Genomic DNA, 17520 nt, shown 5'->3' with positions numbered 1-17520 from the left:
GAGTTCCTTCAGCATTTTATTTATGTTGCTTGGATTTCCAGCATCTGCAGATTTTCTCTTGTTTGTGAGTACATCCAGTCCAGAAGAAGAGACTCAGTCTGAAATATTGACTGTTTATTTATTTCCATAGATGCTGTTCTTCTAGCATTTTGTGTATTACTGAAAGTTAAGTGATAATTTTGAGGATGGAGAGAGAAAGAAATAAGGCTCTTTGAAAATTGAATGGATGTGGAGCTGAGCATGAATAGTGGCCACACTAGTGATTTTGATAGAAACGAGATGTAAAGCTTATCCATATTTTATAGTGTATTTATGTACTTGACGGTCTCACAAATGTGTATTGTACCCAATGAACTTCTAAAGTGTAGTCAGTTCAGTGACTAAGAAATAATGTGGCTACTAAACTGTGTAGCGCAGGCTCCCACAAGCAACTGTATGATAATGTACAGGCAACATTCTGTGATATTGTTTGAGAGGTAAGAAGTGGCTAGGATGTTGATGATTGGTCTCCTGTTCTTCAAAATTTTCTACTTCAGAGTATCTGTTTAATAGTCAGACATTGAAAGAGCACTTGAGGAAAGTTCAGCATTTTGAAAATGCAGCCTAGTCAAGCTGTCAATACATAATGAGTGTAGCTAATTTGCACAGTTAAATGAAATGTTATAGAAGGAAATTATAATGTGAGGAAGTGATCAAGTAAGCTATTTCAGATGGAAGTTTTTATAGACAGTTGTTCATTGTTGCAAATTGCTGTTGAGCCTTTATTTTTAAACTGCTCAGTGTTTACGTGAAAACTCAGCTGCTGCTTTATGTACTTGGATTAGCAAAAACTTGGACTGATGAAAGAAAAGGCAATCTCAGTGAACAACATTCTATTGGTCAACGTGGCTGGCAATAATAATATAAATGGCTACACTTTGAAATTTAAACTGAAAATATGGGCAATATCGAGTAGGTTGGGTAGCATGAATGAAGAAAGTAACAGCTACTGTTTCAGATCACTAACCTTTCATACAGAATAAAATTTTAATTGAAGCTAAATTTTGGAAACATTTAGCAAAATATTGAAACAACTTAATTTGAATCATTAGATGAGAGGTTGACGGGGTTACTGTATGTAGAACAATATAAATGAATGCTGTTAAAGAGAACAAGTACGTAATCTAGATGGTAGATACTTTTGTACTTGTTTGATTCTGTATACTTAAAGCCGAGGTAGATATATTCGATGTAGCTGGCTTCTGAATTTCTGTTTTGATTGCAGATGATTATGTGGCAATAGGAACTGACTGTGATCATATGGCAGCACAGATTGAAGAAAATATCCTTTTCATAAGTGATTTACCCATATCCTTAAGCTTTTCTCCAAGAAGTATGTGTATTGGGTGGGTGTTCAACCAGCATAATAACAAACTGCTCTTCGATTTCTATAGTTGCCATAGAGCCACAGTTCAAAACTGCCTATAATTAGGGATTAATTGAAAGTGGCTATTTCACTAATTATACAAATGTTAATTTAACATATGAACTGATGACATGAACACCTCAGTGAAAACTATGATATTTTTGCATTTCAGCAAAGAGATCTTCACTGTAGTGCCTTTGGGTGTTCAACATACAATATCAATATTGTGTACATCAAAATAAACAATGATTTTTAATGTTGCATTGAAATTTGGTTTACTTTACAACAGCCAATTGATGATCCGTTTTGACCTAATGAAGAGGCAAACACTCTGGTTTCCAATAATATATGTAGAAACATAGAAACCTACAGCACAATACAGGTCCTTTAGCCCATGATGCTGTGCTGAACACATACTTACTTTAGAAATTACCTAGGGTTACCCATAGCCCTCTAGTTTTCTAAGCTTCATGTACCTATCCAGGAGTCTCTTAAAAGACCCAATCGTATCTGCATCCGCCACTGTCGCTGGCAGCCCATTCCACACACTCGCCACTCTCTGCGTTTATATTAAAAAAAAGTAAAACCTTACTCCACACATCTCCTCTGTACCTACTTCCAAGCACCTTAAAACTGTGCTCTCATGTTAGCCCTTTCAACCCTGGGAAAAAGCCTCTGACTATCCACACGATCAATATAGATTGCCTCTCCTTTAAATGTAGGCATTACCATCTGATTGGAGAAGAGAGTGCCATTACAAGAATTTTATCCAATCACTGTTCAGAGTAAAAACTAAAAATATGATTGCTTATCAACTTAACAGTTAGGGTTGGTGATGGAAGCTAAAGGAATTTTAATTTCATGAAAATATTTCAGCATCTACGGAAAGAGTAAACAGTCGACATTTGGGGCTGACACTTTAAATCCTGATGAACAACCTCAGCCCAAACTGTCAAACTGTTAACCATAGATTCTGCCTGGTCTGCTGAGTACTTCCAGCATCGTGTGTGTGTGTTTCTTTTGAGATTTGGCACTTTACAGTAACTTTTTAAAGAAGATACCAGTTGCTGATTATGGTTCTTTAATTTAATTGATACTTGTATTCCAAGAGATGGGCAATACAGATATGAAGTACAAAAACAGAGTGAGAAGCAGGATAGCTAACCTAAAAGACACAAAGAACCCTAATTTAAGGAAGAATGTTCTCTGCGGAAATATTTCAGTAGAGCAGATTGCACGAATGACTGCTGAGGTAAGCCTATACTGTTGCTATAATTGCTTGAATTATGTTTTTACCAGCATATTTTTTTTGATGTAGGAAATGCTAAATTACTAACACAGATTCAAATTAAGAATACTTGCAATAAATTTTGCTTATGCTTTCTGATCTACTATAATGCACAATCATGATATTGCTCCGTTTTATCAAACTCAAATTTGGAGTTCTGTTATAGTAATGAGATTTGTTCTATTTAAACTTTAATCATATGCCCACTAGGTGTTGCTGGTGCACTAAAAGTCGTATGCTATCAGTGGTTTCTTGGTTGTTATTTATTGGATTTTGCTGCTGTAATGTAACTAGATTATAGGATTTTGAGGATAAGTCATTTGCAAATTGAAATGAATGTTGTGTGTTTTCATTTTCATGTTGTAAATGATTTAAGTCACTAGAGTAAACGTATAAAAAAAAAACTCTAAATTTTATAAAAATACAGACCTCTATGTGATGGCTGTATGGATAACAGAAATTCACCCTTGCAGAATTCACAAAAAATATTGAGGTACAGAATAAAATTCACTCTCATGGAATTTATATGGGGGCAAAGTAAATTATTTTTCCGTGTGTTTTTCTTGGCACGTGCACAGAGGCTTCTTGTTACGGTCTTCTGGAAATTTAGCCCCCTTTAATGTGGGGAGATCACCTTGTCAGTTTTCATGAAAAGTATAGTGTGTCAATACGTTTTTCTTTGTTTGAATGAATTTTACAGCAGACCAGGTGGAATTATGATATTGTAGCCATTTGTGAGACTTAGTTACAGGAGGGGAAGGACTGGACTCTATTGTTTTAGACTTAATAGAGCGGAAGGAATTAAAAGGGGAGAGGTGGATTTATTAGATAAAATATCACGGCAATGCTCAGTCAGGACAGACTAGAGAACTCGTGTATGGAGGCTTTATGGGTGGAACTGAAGAATAAGAAAGGTATGACCATGTTGATGGAGCTTTATCATTGATCACCTTACAGTCCACAGGATTTAGAGGAACAAATTTGTAAAGAGATCAGACTGTTGTAAATAATTTGTTGTAGGTGATTTGAACTTTTCTTATATTGACTGGGATTCTCGTACTGTAAAAGGATTAGATGGCATAGAGTTTGTCAAAATGTTTCTACCAAGTTTACTTAATCAGTACATAGAAGTCTCAACTAGAGAGATTGCGATACTTGATCTAGGGAATAAAACAGGGCAGATGACAACGTTTGTGTATGGGATCACTTTGCATCTAGTGATCGTAATGTTATGGTAATTATAGAAAAGGAACTGCATCGTTGTTGGTTGAGATTCTAAGCTGGAGAAAGGATCTTGATTGGGACAGGCTATTTTTTTGGCAAAGGTGATAGAGTAAACTAGAGTGAAATTTTGGAGAGTGCAAATCTTGCATGTGTCTGTCAGAGTAAAAAGTAAGGATAACAGGTTTAGAAAACTTAGTTTTCAAGAGGTATTGAGGCCCTGGTCAAGAAAGAAGAGGTGCATAGCAGGTATACTCCTGCAGGTACAGATAGGAACAAATGAGGTACTTGAGTAGTATAAGAAATGCAAGAGGACACATTTATATATAAAAAAAATGAGGAGGGCTGAAAAAAGGCATGAGTTTACTCCAGCAGACAAGGTGAAGGAAAATCCTAAGGATTTCTATGATTATGTTTAGAGCAAAAAGATTGCAGGGCACAAAACTAGTCTTCAGGAAAAGCAGCATGGAAATCTATGAGTGGAGCCAAAAGAGATGGGGAGATCTTAGGTGGCTATTTTGTGTCTATACTTGCTAGGAAGACAGACACAGAGTCTGTAGAGGTGTTTGGTGTTTTGAGGCAAATCAGGGTGGACAAGTCCCCAGGGTGTGACAAGGTGTTCCCTTGGACCCTGTGGGAGGCCATTGGAGGGGCCCTGAACAGAGATATGTAAATCATGCTTAGCAATAAGTGAGGTACTGGAGGATTGGAGGGTAATTAATGTTGTTCTGCTGTTTAAGAAAGGCTATAGGAATAAAACAGGAAATTAAAGGTGAGTGAGCCTGATATTAGTCGTGGGAAAGTTATTGGAAGGTATTTTAAGGCACCAGATATGAGTATTTGGATAAACAGAGATTGATTAGGGATTGATCAGCTTGGCTTTGTGTGTGGTAAGTCGTGTGTAACTAATTTTTGAGATTATTACCAAGCATTTTGATGAAAGCAAAGCAGTGTCTGCCGTCTACAGGGACTTCAGCAAAGCATTTGACAAGGTCCCACATGAGAGGTTAGTCAGAAAGGTTTGGTCGTGAGGCATTCAAGATGAGGTAGTAAATTGGATTAGATATTGGCTTTGTGGGAGAAGCCAGAGAGTGTTAGTAGATGGCTGCCTCTAACTGGAGGCCTGTGACTAATGGAGTGTTGCAAGGATCTGGTGTTGGTTGTCAGCTATATCAACCATTTGGACGACAACTAGATTAGAAAACTTGCAGATTGGAGGTGTGGTGGACAGCAAGGAAGACTATCAAAGCATGCAGTGGGATTTGGTCCAGCTGCAAAAGTGTACTAAAAATTCAGATGGAATTTAATGCAAGCATGTGCAAGGTGTTGCACTTTGTTTCTTTTTCAATCTTTTTATTATTAATATCAACAAAATAAAATTGATACATAGATAATGGGATTACAAACATACACATTTCAACTGAACATGAAAGAATACGTAAGCAATGGTTACAGTATAAATGAGTATTCCCAAATCATGGATGATACAATTTACAAATAAACAAGGCAAACCTAGGTATATCATAATATATATATATTAAAAAAAAACAGAAAAAAGAAAAAGAAAAAATGCAAAAAACAAACTAATCTAATAACTAATAAGGAAAAAAACAAAAGAGAAAAAGAAAAAATGGAAAAAAAGGGCTGTTTATAATATCTCACAAAAATACATAATCATCAGTGTCATCAACTCCGATCCTCTCAACATATATAAAATCGAAACTGGAAAAGCAAATAGGCTTGGAACAGGGTCATATTACATCATATGAAAATATTGAATAAATGGTCTCCATATCTTTTCAAATTTAATAGAAGTATCAAATACAACACTTCTAATTTTTTCTAAATTTAGACATAACATAGTTTGAGAAAACCAATGAAATACGGTAGGAGGATTAATTTCTTTCCAATTCAACAAAATAGATCTTCTAGCCATTAATGTAAGAAATGCAATCATTTGACAAGCGGAAGAGGATAAATGGAGTGAGTCCATCATTGGTAAACCAAAAATTGCAGTAATAGATTGAGGTTGTAAATCAGTGTTCAATACCGTAGAAATAATATCAAAAATGTCTTTCCAATATTTTTTCAAAAGCGGACACGACCAGAACATATGAGTTAAAGACGCTATCTCAGAATGACATCTGTCACAAATAGGATTTATATAGGAATAAAAATGAGCCAATTTATCCTTGGACATATGAGCCCTATGCACAACCTTAAACTGTATTAATGAATGTTTAGCACATATAGATGATGAATTAACTAATTGAAGAATTTTATCCCAATTCTCAATAGGGATAGTAAGGTTAAGTTCTCTTACCCAATCATTTTTAATCTTATAGAAGGGCTGTGAACGTATCTTCATAATTATATTGTAAAGTTTTGATATTAGCCCTTTCTGAAAAGGATTTAGTTCAAACAAATTCTCCAAAATACCTGAAGTCACAAAATTTGGAAAAGTAGGAAGTACAGTATTTAAGAAAATCCTAATCTGTAAATATCTAAAAAAAAATGAAATCTAGGCAAATTATATTTATTAGATAATTGTTCAAAAGACATAAAACAATTATCCAAAAATAAATCGGAAAATCGTAGTAATCCTTTAGTCTTCCAAGCTGAATAAGCTTGGTCTATAATAGAAGGATAAAAAAAGCAATTGGATACAATAGGAATATTTAAAACAAATTGAGTCAACCCAAAAAATTTCCGAAATTGAAACCATATACGTAAAGTATGTTTAACTATCGGGTTGTCAATTCGTTTCGGCAATTTAGAGAGAGCAAAGGGAAGAGAAGTCCCTAAGATAGAAACCAATGCAAATCATTGTACAGATTTAATTTCCAGGTTCACCCAATGAGGGCTAAAAGATATATCCCAATCCTTTAACCAACATTATCAAATATCGGATATTAACTGCCCAATAATAAAACCTAAAATTAGGCAATGCCAATCCACCTTCCTTCCTTGCCTTCTGTAAATATTTTTTTACCTAATCTAGGATTTTTATTCTGCCATATATATGAGGAAATTTTTGAATCAACATTAGCAAAAAAGGATTTTGGGATAAAAATTGGTACCGCTTGAAATATATACAAAAACTTGGGTAAAATAACCATCTTAATAGCTTTAATCCGACCTATCAGAGATAAAGATACTGGTGACCACTTAGTAAACAAACATTTAATCTGATCGATTAAGGGTAAAAAATTAACCTTAAATAAGTCCTTATAGTTTTTTGTGATTTTAATCCCTAAGTAAATAAAAGAGTCATTAACTAATTTAAAAGGTAAATTTCCATAAATTGGAACTTGTCTATTTAAAGGAAACAATTCACTCTTATTAAGATTTAATTTATACCCGGAAAAATCACTAAATTGAGCCAACAATGATATAACTGCAGGAATGGATTTCTCAGGATCAGAAATAACTAATAATAAATCATCTGCATATAATGATAGCTTATGTATATCTGTCCCACGATTAATACCAAAAATGTTCTGTGATTCTCTGATAGCAATTGCCAAGGGTTCTAAAGCAATATCAAATAATAATGGACTAAGAGGACAGCCTTGTCTAGTACCCCGAAATAAACGAAAAAAGGGAGATCTTTGATTGTTAGTAAGCATTGAGACTACTGGAGTATGATATATCAGTTTAATCCAGGAAATGAATGTCGGACTAAAATTAAACTTCTCAAGCACATTAAATAAGTATGGCCATTCAACTCTATCAAATGCTTTCTCCGCATCTAATGAAATAACACATTCTGAAGTGCTATGTGAAGGAGTATAAACAATATTCAATAATCTCCTAACATTGAAAAAAGAATAGTGATTTTTAATAAAACTAGTTTGATTTTCCGAAATAATTTGGGGTAATACCTTCTCCAGCCTGGATGCCAGTAACTTGGAAAAGATCTTGAAATCTACATTCAATAAAGATATTGGTCTATAGGATGCACAGTCGGTAGGGTCTTTATCTTTCTTGAATATTAAAGAAATGGAAGCTCTATAAAAAGATTGCCCAATCTAATTGCTTCTTCAAAAACCCTGCATAACCAAGGAGAAAGAGTAGCGGAAAAACATTTAAAAAATTCTACTGTATACCCATCTGGACCTGGTGCTTTCCCAGAATTCATAGAGGAAATAACCCCTTTAATTTCTGCATCCGTAATAGGAGTTTCTAATATTGAAAGATCATATGATGATTTTGGAAAATTCAGTTTCCCAAGAAAATCACACATGGTATTATGATCATGAGAATTTGGAATGATACAGGGAGGTATAAAAATCTTGAACTGATTTGTTTATCTCAACATGATTAACTGTCAGATCCCCATTCTGCTGACGGATCTTAGTAATTTGACGTTTAACCAAAGCATTCTTCAATTGACAGTTTACCCGATTTATCACTATGTATATAAAAATCAGATCTGGTTTTCATTAATTGATTATCAATCGAAGATGTAAGTAATAAGCTATGTTCCGTTTGAAGTTCAACCCTTTGTAAAGCTCCTTACTAGGAGTAATCGAATATTTCTTGTCAATCTCTTTAATTTTATCAACCAGTAGAAGAGTTTCCTTCTTAATGCGTTTTCTCAGACCAACAGAGTAGGAGATAATCTGTCCACGTATATATGCTTTAAAAATGTCCCAAAGTGTTCCGCAAGAAATATCATCCGTGGAATTAGTTGAAAAGAAGAAATCAATCTGTTCCTTCATAAATTTAATAAAATCCGGATCTTGCAGTAAGGTAGAATCAGATCGCCATTGTCTAGCACTAGAAGCTGTATCCGTAAATTTAATAGAAAGATTTAATGGAGCATGGTCAGAGATGGCTATAATATCATAATTACAAACAATTACCGATGGAATAAAACAAGAGTCAATAAAAAAATAATCAATTCTCGAGTAGAAATGATAAACATGTGAGAAAAATGAAAACTCTTTGTCCTTAGAATGCTGAAATCTCCAAATATCAAAAATTCCATTATCAGTCAAAAAAGAGTTAATACAAGTGGCCGACTTATTAGGTAAAATCTGAGTAGATATAAATTTGTCCAACAAAGGATTTAAACAACAATTAAAGTCACTACCCATTATTAACTTTTATTCATTTAGATTAGGTAGAGAAGTAAATAAGGACTTAAAAAAATCGGGACAATCCACATTTGGAGCATAAACATTAACCATAGCAGCCTTTTTGTTAAAAAGTAAGCCAGTAATTAACAAAAATCTACCATTCGGATCCAAAAAGATATCGTGTTGGACAAATGCAATAGAGGAGTCAATAAAAATTGAAACTCCCTTTACTTTAGCATTCAAATTCGAATGGTACTGTTGACCCCTCCAAAACCTAAAAAGGCGACAATTGGCCTCTTTCCTCACATGAGTTTCTTGTACAAAAATAATATGAGCATTAAGTCTTTGGAATACTTTGAAAATCTTTTTCCGTTTAACCGGATGGTTTAAGCCATTAGTATTCCAAGAGACAAAATTAATGGCCTGAGCCATATTTCTGAAATCAACCCTTTGGTATATAAAGGGTTAACCAAATTATGAACTCATGCACCCGGAAGAGGAACAAAAATAAGGGGCGGACCCGGAAGTGACGACATCACAGATATTTTAGTAGTTTAAAATCAGCCCAAATGAAGAAACTAAAACAAACTGATATAAGGAACATAAGATTTAGAAAAAAAACCCACCCCCCACCCAAGAGGGAAAAAGACCACCCCAGCCAGGAAACGGCTGGGAGAAAGGACAGATGAAACTAAATCTACCCCCATATCAGCAGAAGACAACTCCATATATAAAAGATTAAAAAAAAGATCCACCCAAACTCTAAAGAAATAATAATCACTATACTAAAACTAAACTTCTTAATATAATTGATAGTAAGAAAAACAAAAAGAATATAATCACTAGTAACTTATAAATCAGGTTAAAATCCAAACAAACCAAAAAAAATTTAAACTGTGATAAGAAATGCATTATAGGAAGAAGACGAGAGAAAAAAAATGTTGAAAATTGGAAAAAAAAAAGCCAAAAGTATTTTGGAGAAGAAACCGCCATCTTAGTAAAAAAAAATTCACCTTCGAAGGAATAATAATAATGACCAAAGATAAAGTACAGTAGTTGAAGTAAGTAAAATAAAAAGATTAGTATGTTGAAAAAGAAACTTTAATTAGAGTATAAAATATAGAGTAAACCTACACCAATAGCCAGAAACAAAATCTGGTTTTGGAAACAAAAACTATCTTGCACGATCAAAATCACTCATTTATTAGAGATGAGAATCCGTAGCAGTAGGGAAGTTCTCATTCAAAAAGCTTCTCGCTTCAGATGTAGAAAGGAAAACACGCAGAGGTGCATTCAGAGGTGAGATTCTGAGCTTCGCAGGGTATAAGAGCGCAGGTTTTAGATTTTTCTCATAACATTCGGACATCAGAGGTTTAAAAAGAAGCCTTGCCTTCATTACTTCTGGACTGAAATCTTCCACTAATCGAAAATTGTGACCTTGAAATTTGACCATCCCTACACGCCGAGCCACACGAATAAGTTGTTTAACATGCTCTTTAACATGCACATAGTGAAATCGGACAATTACAACCGGTGGTTTAGCTGAAGCACTTGGTGAACGATGCAAAATTCTGTGAGCGCAATCAAGTAACGGAGGACTGTCTGGGAATACAGAAGGGAACACATCCTTTAAAAGTTGAGCAAAGTACTTCGAGGGGTCCCCTTGTTCAATACCTTCCGGGAGACCAACTATGCGTAAGTTCTGTCTTCTGGATGGATTCTCAACGTCGTCACTCTTGGCTTTAAGTGTTTCCACCTGTTTAATCGTCTAAAGTAATTTCTGCTCCAGTTTTTCAATTATCAAGTCTCGCTTCCGAGCGTCCTCTTGCAAAGTTGCGATTAGAACTTGCTGCTGGTTAACTACTGAATCCGTCTTATCCATATAATCTTGAAAAGCCTTTACATCTTGTTTAAAAATTTGTCGTTGTTCTTCAAATTTTTCATTTAAAACCTCCAATAATATTTCATAAGTCAATTCAGTGCGCTTAGGATCAGTCTTTTTCTTCTTCCCATTCCCTTTAGGATCCTTCCCAGGTTCTCGCCCTTTAGATCTAAGAGCCATTTCTGTATTCATTTCTTCAAAAATTCACAATAAACTCTTAAAGTCCAAAAAAGTAGCAAGAATCTTTTGAAGAAGGTAAAAGTAAGTTAAATAAGGGTGATCATAGGTTAAGAAAAGTAAAGGTTATGGAGCGAATCTGAAACAGTGCTCACTCCATGGGCGTCTCCTGCTGACCCCCTGGTGTTGCACTTTGGTTGGACCAACCTGGGTAGGTATTACACAGTGACTGATAGGGCACTGAGGAGTATGGTAGAACAAAGGGATCTAGGAATGCAGGGCCATGATTTGTTGAAAGTGGTGTCACAGTTAGATAGAATCAATAGAAAATTGAGGGGTAGAGATGGGATCAATGCAAGCAGGCTTTTTCCACTGAGGTTGGGTGAGACAACAACTAGGAGGTCATGGGTTGAGGGTGGAAGTTGAAATGTCTAAGGGGAACTTGAGGGGAAACTACTTCTGTCAGAGGGTGGTGAGAATGGGCAACAAGCTGCTAGCATAAGTGATGGATGCGATTTTAATTTAAGAAATGTTTGGTTGGGTACATGGATTGGAGGAATATGGGGTGCTATGTTCCAAGTGTAGGTTAATGGGGAAGGACAAGAGGAACTCTTATCATTGTTAAGGTGGCGGGAAGATGGAGTGAGCATGGATATCCAAAATGGAGGAGACGCAGGTGAGGGCAGCGTCGATGGTGGAGGAAGGGAAACCCCATTCTTTGAAGAAGGAAGATATTTCCGATGTCCTGGAAAGGGTAACCTCATCATGGGGAGATGAAGGAACTGAGAAAAGGGAAAAGCATTTTTACAGGAGAGGGGGGGGACGAGATATAGTCAAGATAGCTGTGGGAATTGATAAGTTTGTGAAAGATGTTGTTTGACGGTTTGGATTCAGATATGGAGATAAGGGAGGGAGGTGTCGCAAGTGAATTTAAGGGCATGTTGAAAGTTGGAGGCAAATTTGAAGAATTTGGCAAGCTCAGTATGGCTGCAGGGGGCAGCACCAGTGTAGTAATCAATGTACTAGAGGAAGAGTTGTGGAGAATTAGCATGAAAGGCTTGGAGTGTGGACCGTTCTATGTAATTATTGGAAAGGCAGGCATAGCTGGGGTCCATGCGGCTGCCCGTGGCTACCCCTCGAGTCTGGAGAATGTTAGAGGAGCCAAAGGGGAAGTTGCTGAGGGTGAGGACCAGTTCTGCCAGATGGAGGAGGGTGGTGGTGGAGAAAGGAAACAGGTTGGGTCTTTTATTGAGAAAGAAGTAAAGAGCTTTAAGACCTTCTTGATGGGGGATGGAAGTATATAGGACTGTCTGTGGTGAAAAAGAGGTGATCAGGGCCAGGGAATTGAAAGTTACTAAGGAGACTGAGAGCACGAGAAGTGTTGCAGTTGTAGATGGGAAGGCACTGAAACAAAGTAGACAGAATGAAGTTGAGGTATGAAAACATCATTCCAATGTTGCAGGTAGAGACTGTGGGCCTATCTGGACTGTCAAGATTGTGGATCTTGAGTAGGAGGTAGAAGTGAGCGGTACAGTGTAAGGGAACTTAGTTTGGTGGTAGTGGATGGGAGCTCTCCCAAATTGATAAGGTTAGTAATGGTGTTGGAGACAGTTTTCTGATGGTCCAGGGTAGGGTTTTCTTCAAGGGGTCGGGAAGAGGAGGTGTTTGAGAGTTGCTGCCTGGCCTCAGCAAGGTAGAGGTCAATCCAGCACAACTACAACAAACCCCCTTAGTCTGCCAGTTTGATGGTAAGGTTGGAATTGGTGTGGAGAGAGTGGAGGGTAGTGCACCTGGAGGGGCTAGGTTTAGGAGGAGAGAGGAGTGCTGAAGTTGAGCTGATTGATGTCTAGTTGGCATTAAAAATGAAAAGATCCAGGGCAGTCGGAGAACTAATGTGGGGGTGTCCAAAAAGTGGAGGAGTGTTGGAGATGGGAGAAGGGATTATCGGTGTGGGGCCGGGAATTTTTGACAAAGAAGTGAGCTTGGAGACGGAGGCAATGGAAGAAACGCTTGACATCATGGCAGGCGTGGAACATATAGAGCCTACACAATGTTAAATGTTAAAATAGAAGAAGGGGGCTTAAATACTCAAATGAGAATTACATTAACTAGTTACTTCTAGCTCTAAATTACCCAAAGAAAAAGAATATAACTATATTTGTTATTTTCTTCAGTAGTTCTTAGTACTTAGTTTTCCCAAGGTCATCAGAGGCCTTTTAAATTCTGTCCTGCACTCTAAGACACAATGTGAAATATAGGGTGACATTTAACTAGTTTTAAGGGGCCACTGCTTTGTTGGATGTGAGGTACAACCTTGTTTAGCTTAAATTGATATAAATGGTCCTGTGGCATTCCTTGAAGTAATAAGATTACTTTTCCAGTGTCCTAGATAACATGCACTGCTCAGTGATTCTCATTGACATCTTATTGCTGTTCATGAAACTTTATTGTATGGTACTTGTGTTGTAGATTCATGTTATAAGGCATTTTGGGGTGCATTGAGTTTGTCAAAGACTACCTATAAATGCAATTCCAAAGTCTGTATACATAGAAACATAAAAACATAGAAAATAGGTGCAGGAGTAGACCATTTGGCCCTTTGAGCCTGCACCGTTATTCAGTATGATCATGGCTGATCATCCAACTCAGAACCCTGTACCTGCTTTCTCTCCATATCCCCGATCCTTTTAGCCACAAGGGCCATATCTAACTTCCTCTTCAATATAGCCAATGAACCGGCCTCAACTGTTTCCTGTGGCAGAGAATTCCACAGATTCACCACTCTTGGTGTGAAGAAGTTTTTCCTCATATCGGTCCTAAAAAGCTTCCCCTTTATCCTTAAACTGTGACCCCTCGTTCTGGACTTCTCCAACATCAGAAACAATCTTCCTGTATCTAGCCTGTCCAATCCCTTTAGAATTTTATACGTTTCAATAAGATTCCCCCTCAATCTTCTAAATTCCAGTGAGTATAAGCCTAGTCGATCCAGTCTTTCTTCATATGAAAGTCCTGCCATCCCAGGAATCAATCTGGTGAACCTTCTCTGTACTCCCTCTAAGGCAAGAATGTCTTTCCTCAGATTAGGGAACCAAAACTGCACACAATATTCTAGGTGCGGTCTCACCAAGGCCTTGTACAACTGCAGTAGAACCTCCCTACTCCTGTACTCAAATCCTTTTGCTATGAATGCCAACATACCATTTGCCTTTTTCACTGCCTGCTGTACCTGCATGCCCACCTTCAATGACACCCATGTCTCGTTGCATCTCCCCTTTTCCTAATCGGCCACTGTTCAGATAATAATCTGTTTTCCTGTTCTTGCAATCAATGTGGATAACCTCACATTTATCTACATTAAATTGCATCTGCCATGAATTTGACCACTCACCTAACCTATCCAAGTCACCCTGCATCCTCTTAGCATCCTCCTCACAGCTAACACCGCCGCCCAGCTTCGTGTCATCCGCAAACTTGGAGATGCTGCATTTAATTCCATCGTCTAAATCATTAATATATATTGTAAACAACTGGGGTCCCAGCACTGAGCCTTGCGGTACCCCACTAGTCACTGCCTGCCATTCTGAAAAGGTCCCGTTTACTCCCACTCTTTGCTTCCTGTCTGCCAACCAATTCTCTATCCACGTCAATACCATACCCCCAATACCGTGTGCTTTAAGTTTGCACACTAATCTCCTGTGTGGGACCTTGTCAAAGGCCTTTTGAAAATCTGAATATACCAAATCCACTGGCTCTCCCCTATCCACTGTACTAGTTACATCTTCAAAAAATTCTATAAGATTCGTCAGACATGATTTTCCTTTCACAAATCCATGCTGACTTTGTCCAATGATTTCACCTCTTTCCAAATGTGCTGTTACCACATCTTTGATAACCGACTCTAGCATTTTCCCCACCACTGATGTCAGACTAACCGGCCTATAATTCCCCGGTTTCTCTCTCCCTTTTTTAAAAAGTTGGGTTACATTAGCCACCCTTCAATCCTCGGGAACTATTCCAGAATCTAAGGAGTTTTGAAAAATTATCACTAATGCATCCACTATTTCTTGGGCTACTTCCTTAAGCACTCTGTTGGTTCAGAAAACCATCCCGCAAACATTCCAAGAAATCCTCTTCCTCAGCACCCTTACCAATTTGGTTCACCTAATCCATATGTAGATTGAAGTCACGCATTATAACTACTGTTCCTTTATTGCACACATTTCTAATTTCCTGTTTAATGCCATCCCCAACCTCACTACTACTGTTAGGTGGCCTGTACACAACTCCCACCAGTGTCTTCTGCCCCTTAGTGTTATGCAGCTCTACCCATATTGATTCCATATCCTCCAGGCTAATGTCCTTCCTTTCTATTGCATTAATCTCCTCTCTAACGAGCAATGCTACCCCACCTCCTTTTCTTTCCTGTCTATCCCTCCTGATTATTGAATATCCCTGAATGTTGAGCTCCCATCCTTGGTCACCCTGGTGCCATGTCTCTGTGATCCCAACTATATCATATTCATTAATAACTATTTGCATACTCATTTCATCCACCTTGTTACTAATGTTCCTCGCATTGACACACAAAGCCTTCAGGCTTGTTTTTACAACACTCTTAGCCCTATGTTGAAAAGTGGCTCTTTTTGCTTTTTGCCCTGGATTTGCCTGCCTGCCACTTTTACTTTTCACCTTACTACTTTTTGCTTCTACCCTCATTTTACACCCCTCTGTCTCTCTGCACTTGTTCCCATCCCCCTGCCACATTAGTTTAAATCCTCCTGAACGGCAGTAGCAAACGCTCCCCCTAGGACATTGGTTCCAGTCTAGGCCAGGGGCAGTCCGTCCTGTTTATACCAGTCCCACCTCCCCCAGAACTGGTTCCAATGCCCCAGAAATTTGAATCCCTCCCCCTTGCACCATTTTTCAAGCCACGTATTCATCTGAAATATCCTCCTATTTCTACTCTTGACTAGCACATGGCACTGGTAGTAATCCAGAGATTATTACCCTTGTGGTCCTACTTTTTAGTTTATCTCCTAACTCCCTAAATTCACCTTGTAAGACCTCATCCCGTTTTTTACCTATATCGTTGGTACCTATGTGCACCACGACCACTGGCTGTTCACCCTCCCATTCCAGAATGTCCTGCAGTCGTTCAGAGACATCCTTGACCCTTGCACCAGGGAGGCAACATACCATCCTGGAGTCTTGTTTGCGGCTGCAGAAGCGCCTATCTATTCCCCTTACAAATGAATCCCCTATCACTATAGCTCTCCCACTCCTTTCCTTCCCTCCTGTGCCGCAGAGCCACCCATGGTGCATTGAACTCGGTTGCTGTTGCCTTCCCCTGATGAGACATCTCCGCTAACAGTATCCAAAACAGTATATCTATTTAGGAGGGAGATGACCTCAGGGGACTCCTGCATTACCTGCCTATTGCTACGCTGTCTAGTGGCCACAGTAGATCTATTTCAAAATTGTACAGTAATTATCTTGAGTATCGAATTTGATCCAACCAAAAAGTGTAAACATTCATTATTCATTTTTATGACTAGGTCATACATAATTTCATCTTCCTGTTCTATGCACATTTTATTATGTATTTTTTAGTTTGTACTATTTGCTTTTGTGTTTATGTTTAATTCTCATTCAATCATACATGAACGTATCCAAATGAAAGTGTTCCTTCGGGGCCAAGGTACAAAGCACATTAACAGCACAAAACACACATGGTTATGATAACAAAAAATAGAGTCACAGAAAACATTGACCAGTCCCTGAATGGCATGACCTGTAGAATGATGATGCATGAGATGTCCATTGAGTGAACTTATCTTTTCCACTAATGTTTTCTCTTATATCAAATACTGTTACTATTGTTTGAATAATCTTTGAATTGTCATTCATAGTTTAGCAGGGTTATTTCTTGAAACCACGACCCCAGTTTTGGAATCCACTAAATCTGGTGCATGTCAATTGTTTTGTACCTGAACATAAAACATACATTTGCAAGAAAAAGTTAGTGAACTCTTTGCAGTTACCTGGTTTTCGACATTAATTACTCATTAAATGTGGTCTGAACTTCATCTAAGTCATCATAATGGACAAACAGAACCTGCCTAACCTAATGACATAAACAATTGTACTACTTCTCATCAATACTGAGTACACCATGAAATAATCCCAGTCTAGCTTCAAAAAAGTATGTGAACTTCTTGGGTAATACCTTCTACAATATCTATTTGGAGTCGGGTGTTCTAATCAATGAGATGAGATTGGAGGTGGGGGTTGTAGAGATGCTCTGCCCTATTTAAAAAAAACAGTCAAGTTACTGACAGAGCCTGCTCTTAAGAAAAATCTGCTTATATGTATCTCAACCAAAACAACCTTCAGAAGACTTTAGAAGAAAATTTGTAGAGATGCAGGATGCTGGAAAAGGCTACAAAAGCATTTTTAAAGACCT

General features: G+C 37.6%; 1 protein-coding gene across 2 annotated transcripts in view; it reads left to right on the top strand.

Moving 5' to 3' along the window:
* tcea2 (transcription elongation factor A (SII), 2) overlaps positions 1-17520 on the top strand; it is a 79691-nt gene that overhangs the window by 46682 nt on the left and 15489 nt on the right. For both annotated transcript variants that reach the window (XM_059980666.1, XM_059980667.1), the window contains 2 exons: positions 1265-1321; positions 2503-2657. In XM_059980666.1, coding sequence (XP_059836649.1) covers positions 1265-1321; positions 2503-2657 — 212 coding nt within the window. The remainder of the gene's footprint in view (positions 1-1264; positions 1322-2502; positions 2658-17520) is intronic.

Source organism: Hypanus sabinus, chromosome 9, assembly GCF_030144855.1.
Source record: "Hypanus sabinus isolate sHypSab1 chromosome 9, sHypSab1.hap1, whole genome shotgun sequence".
NCBI classification, from domain to species: Eukaryota; Metazoa; Chordata; class Chondrichthyes; order Myliobatiformes; family Dasyatidae; genus Hypanus; species Hypanus sabinus.
This window is presented reverse-complemented; position numbering and strand designations above follow the sequence as displayed.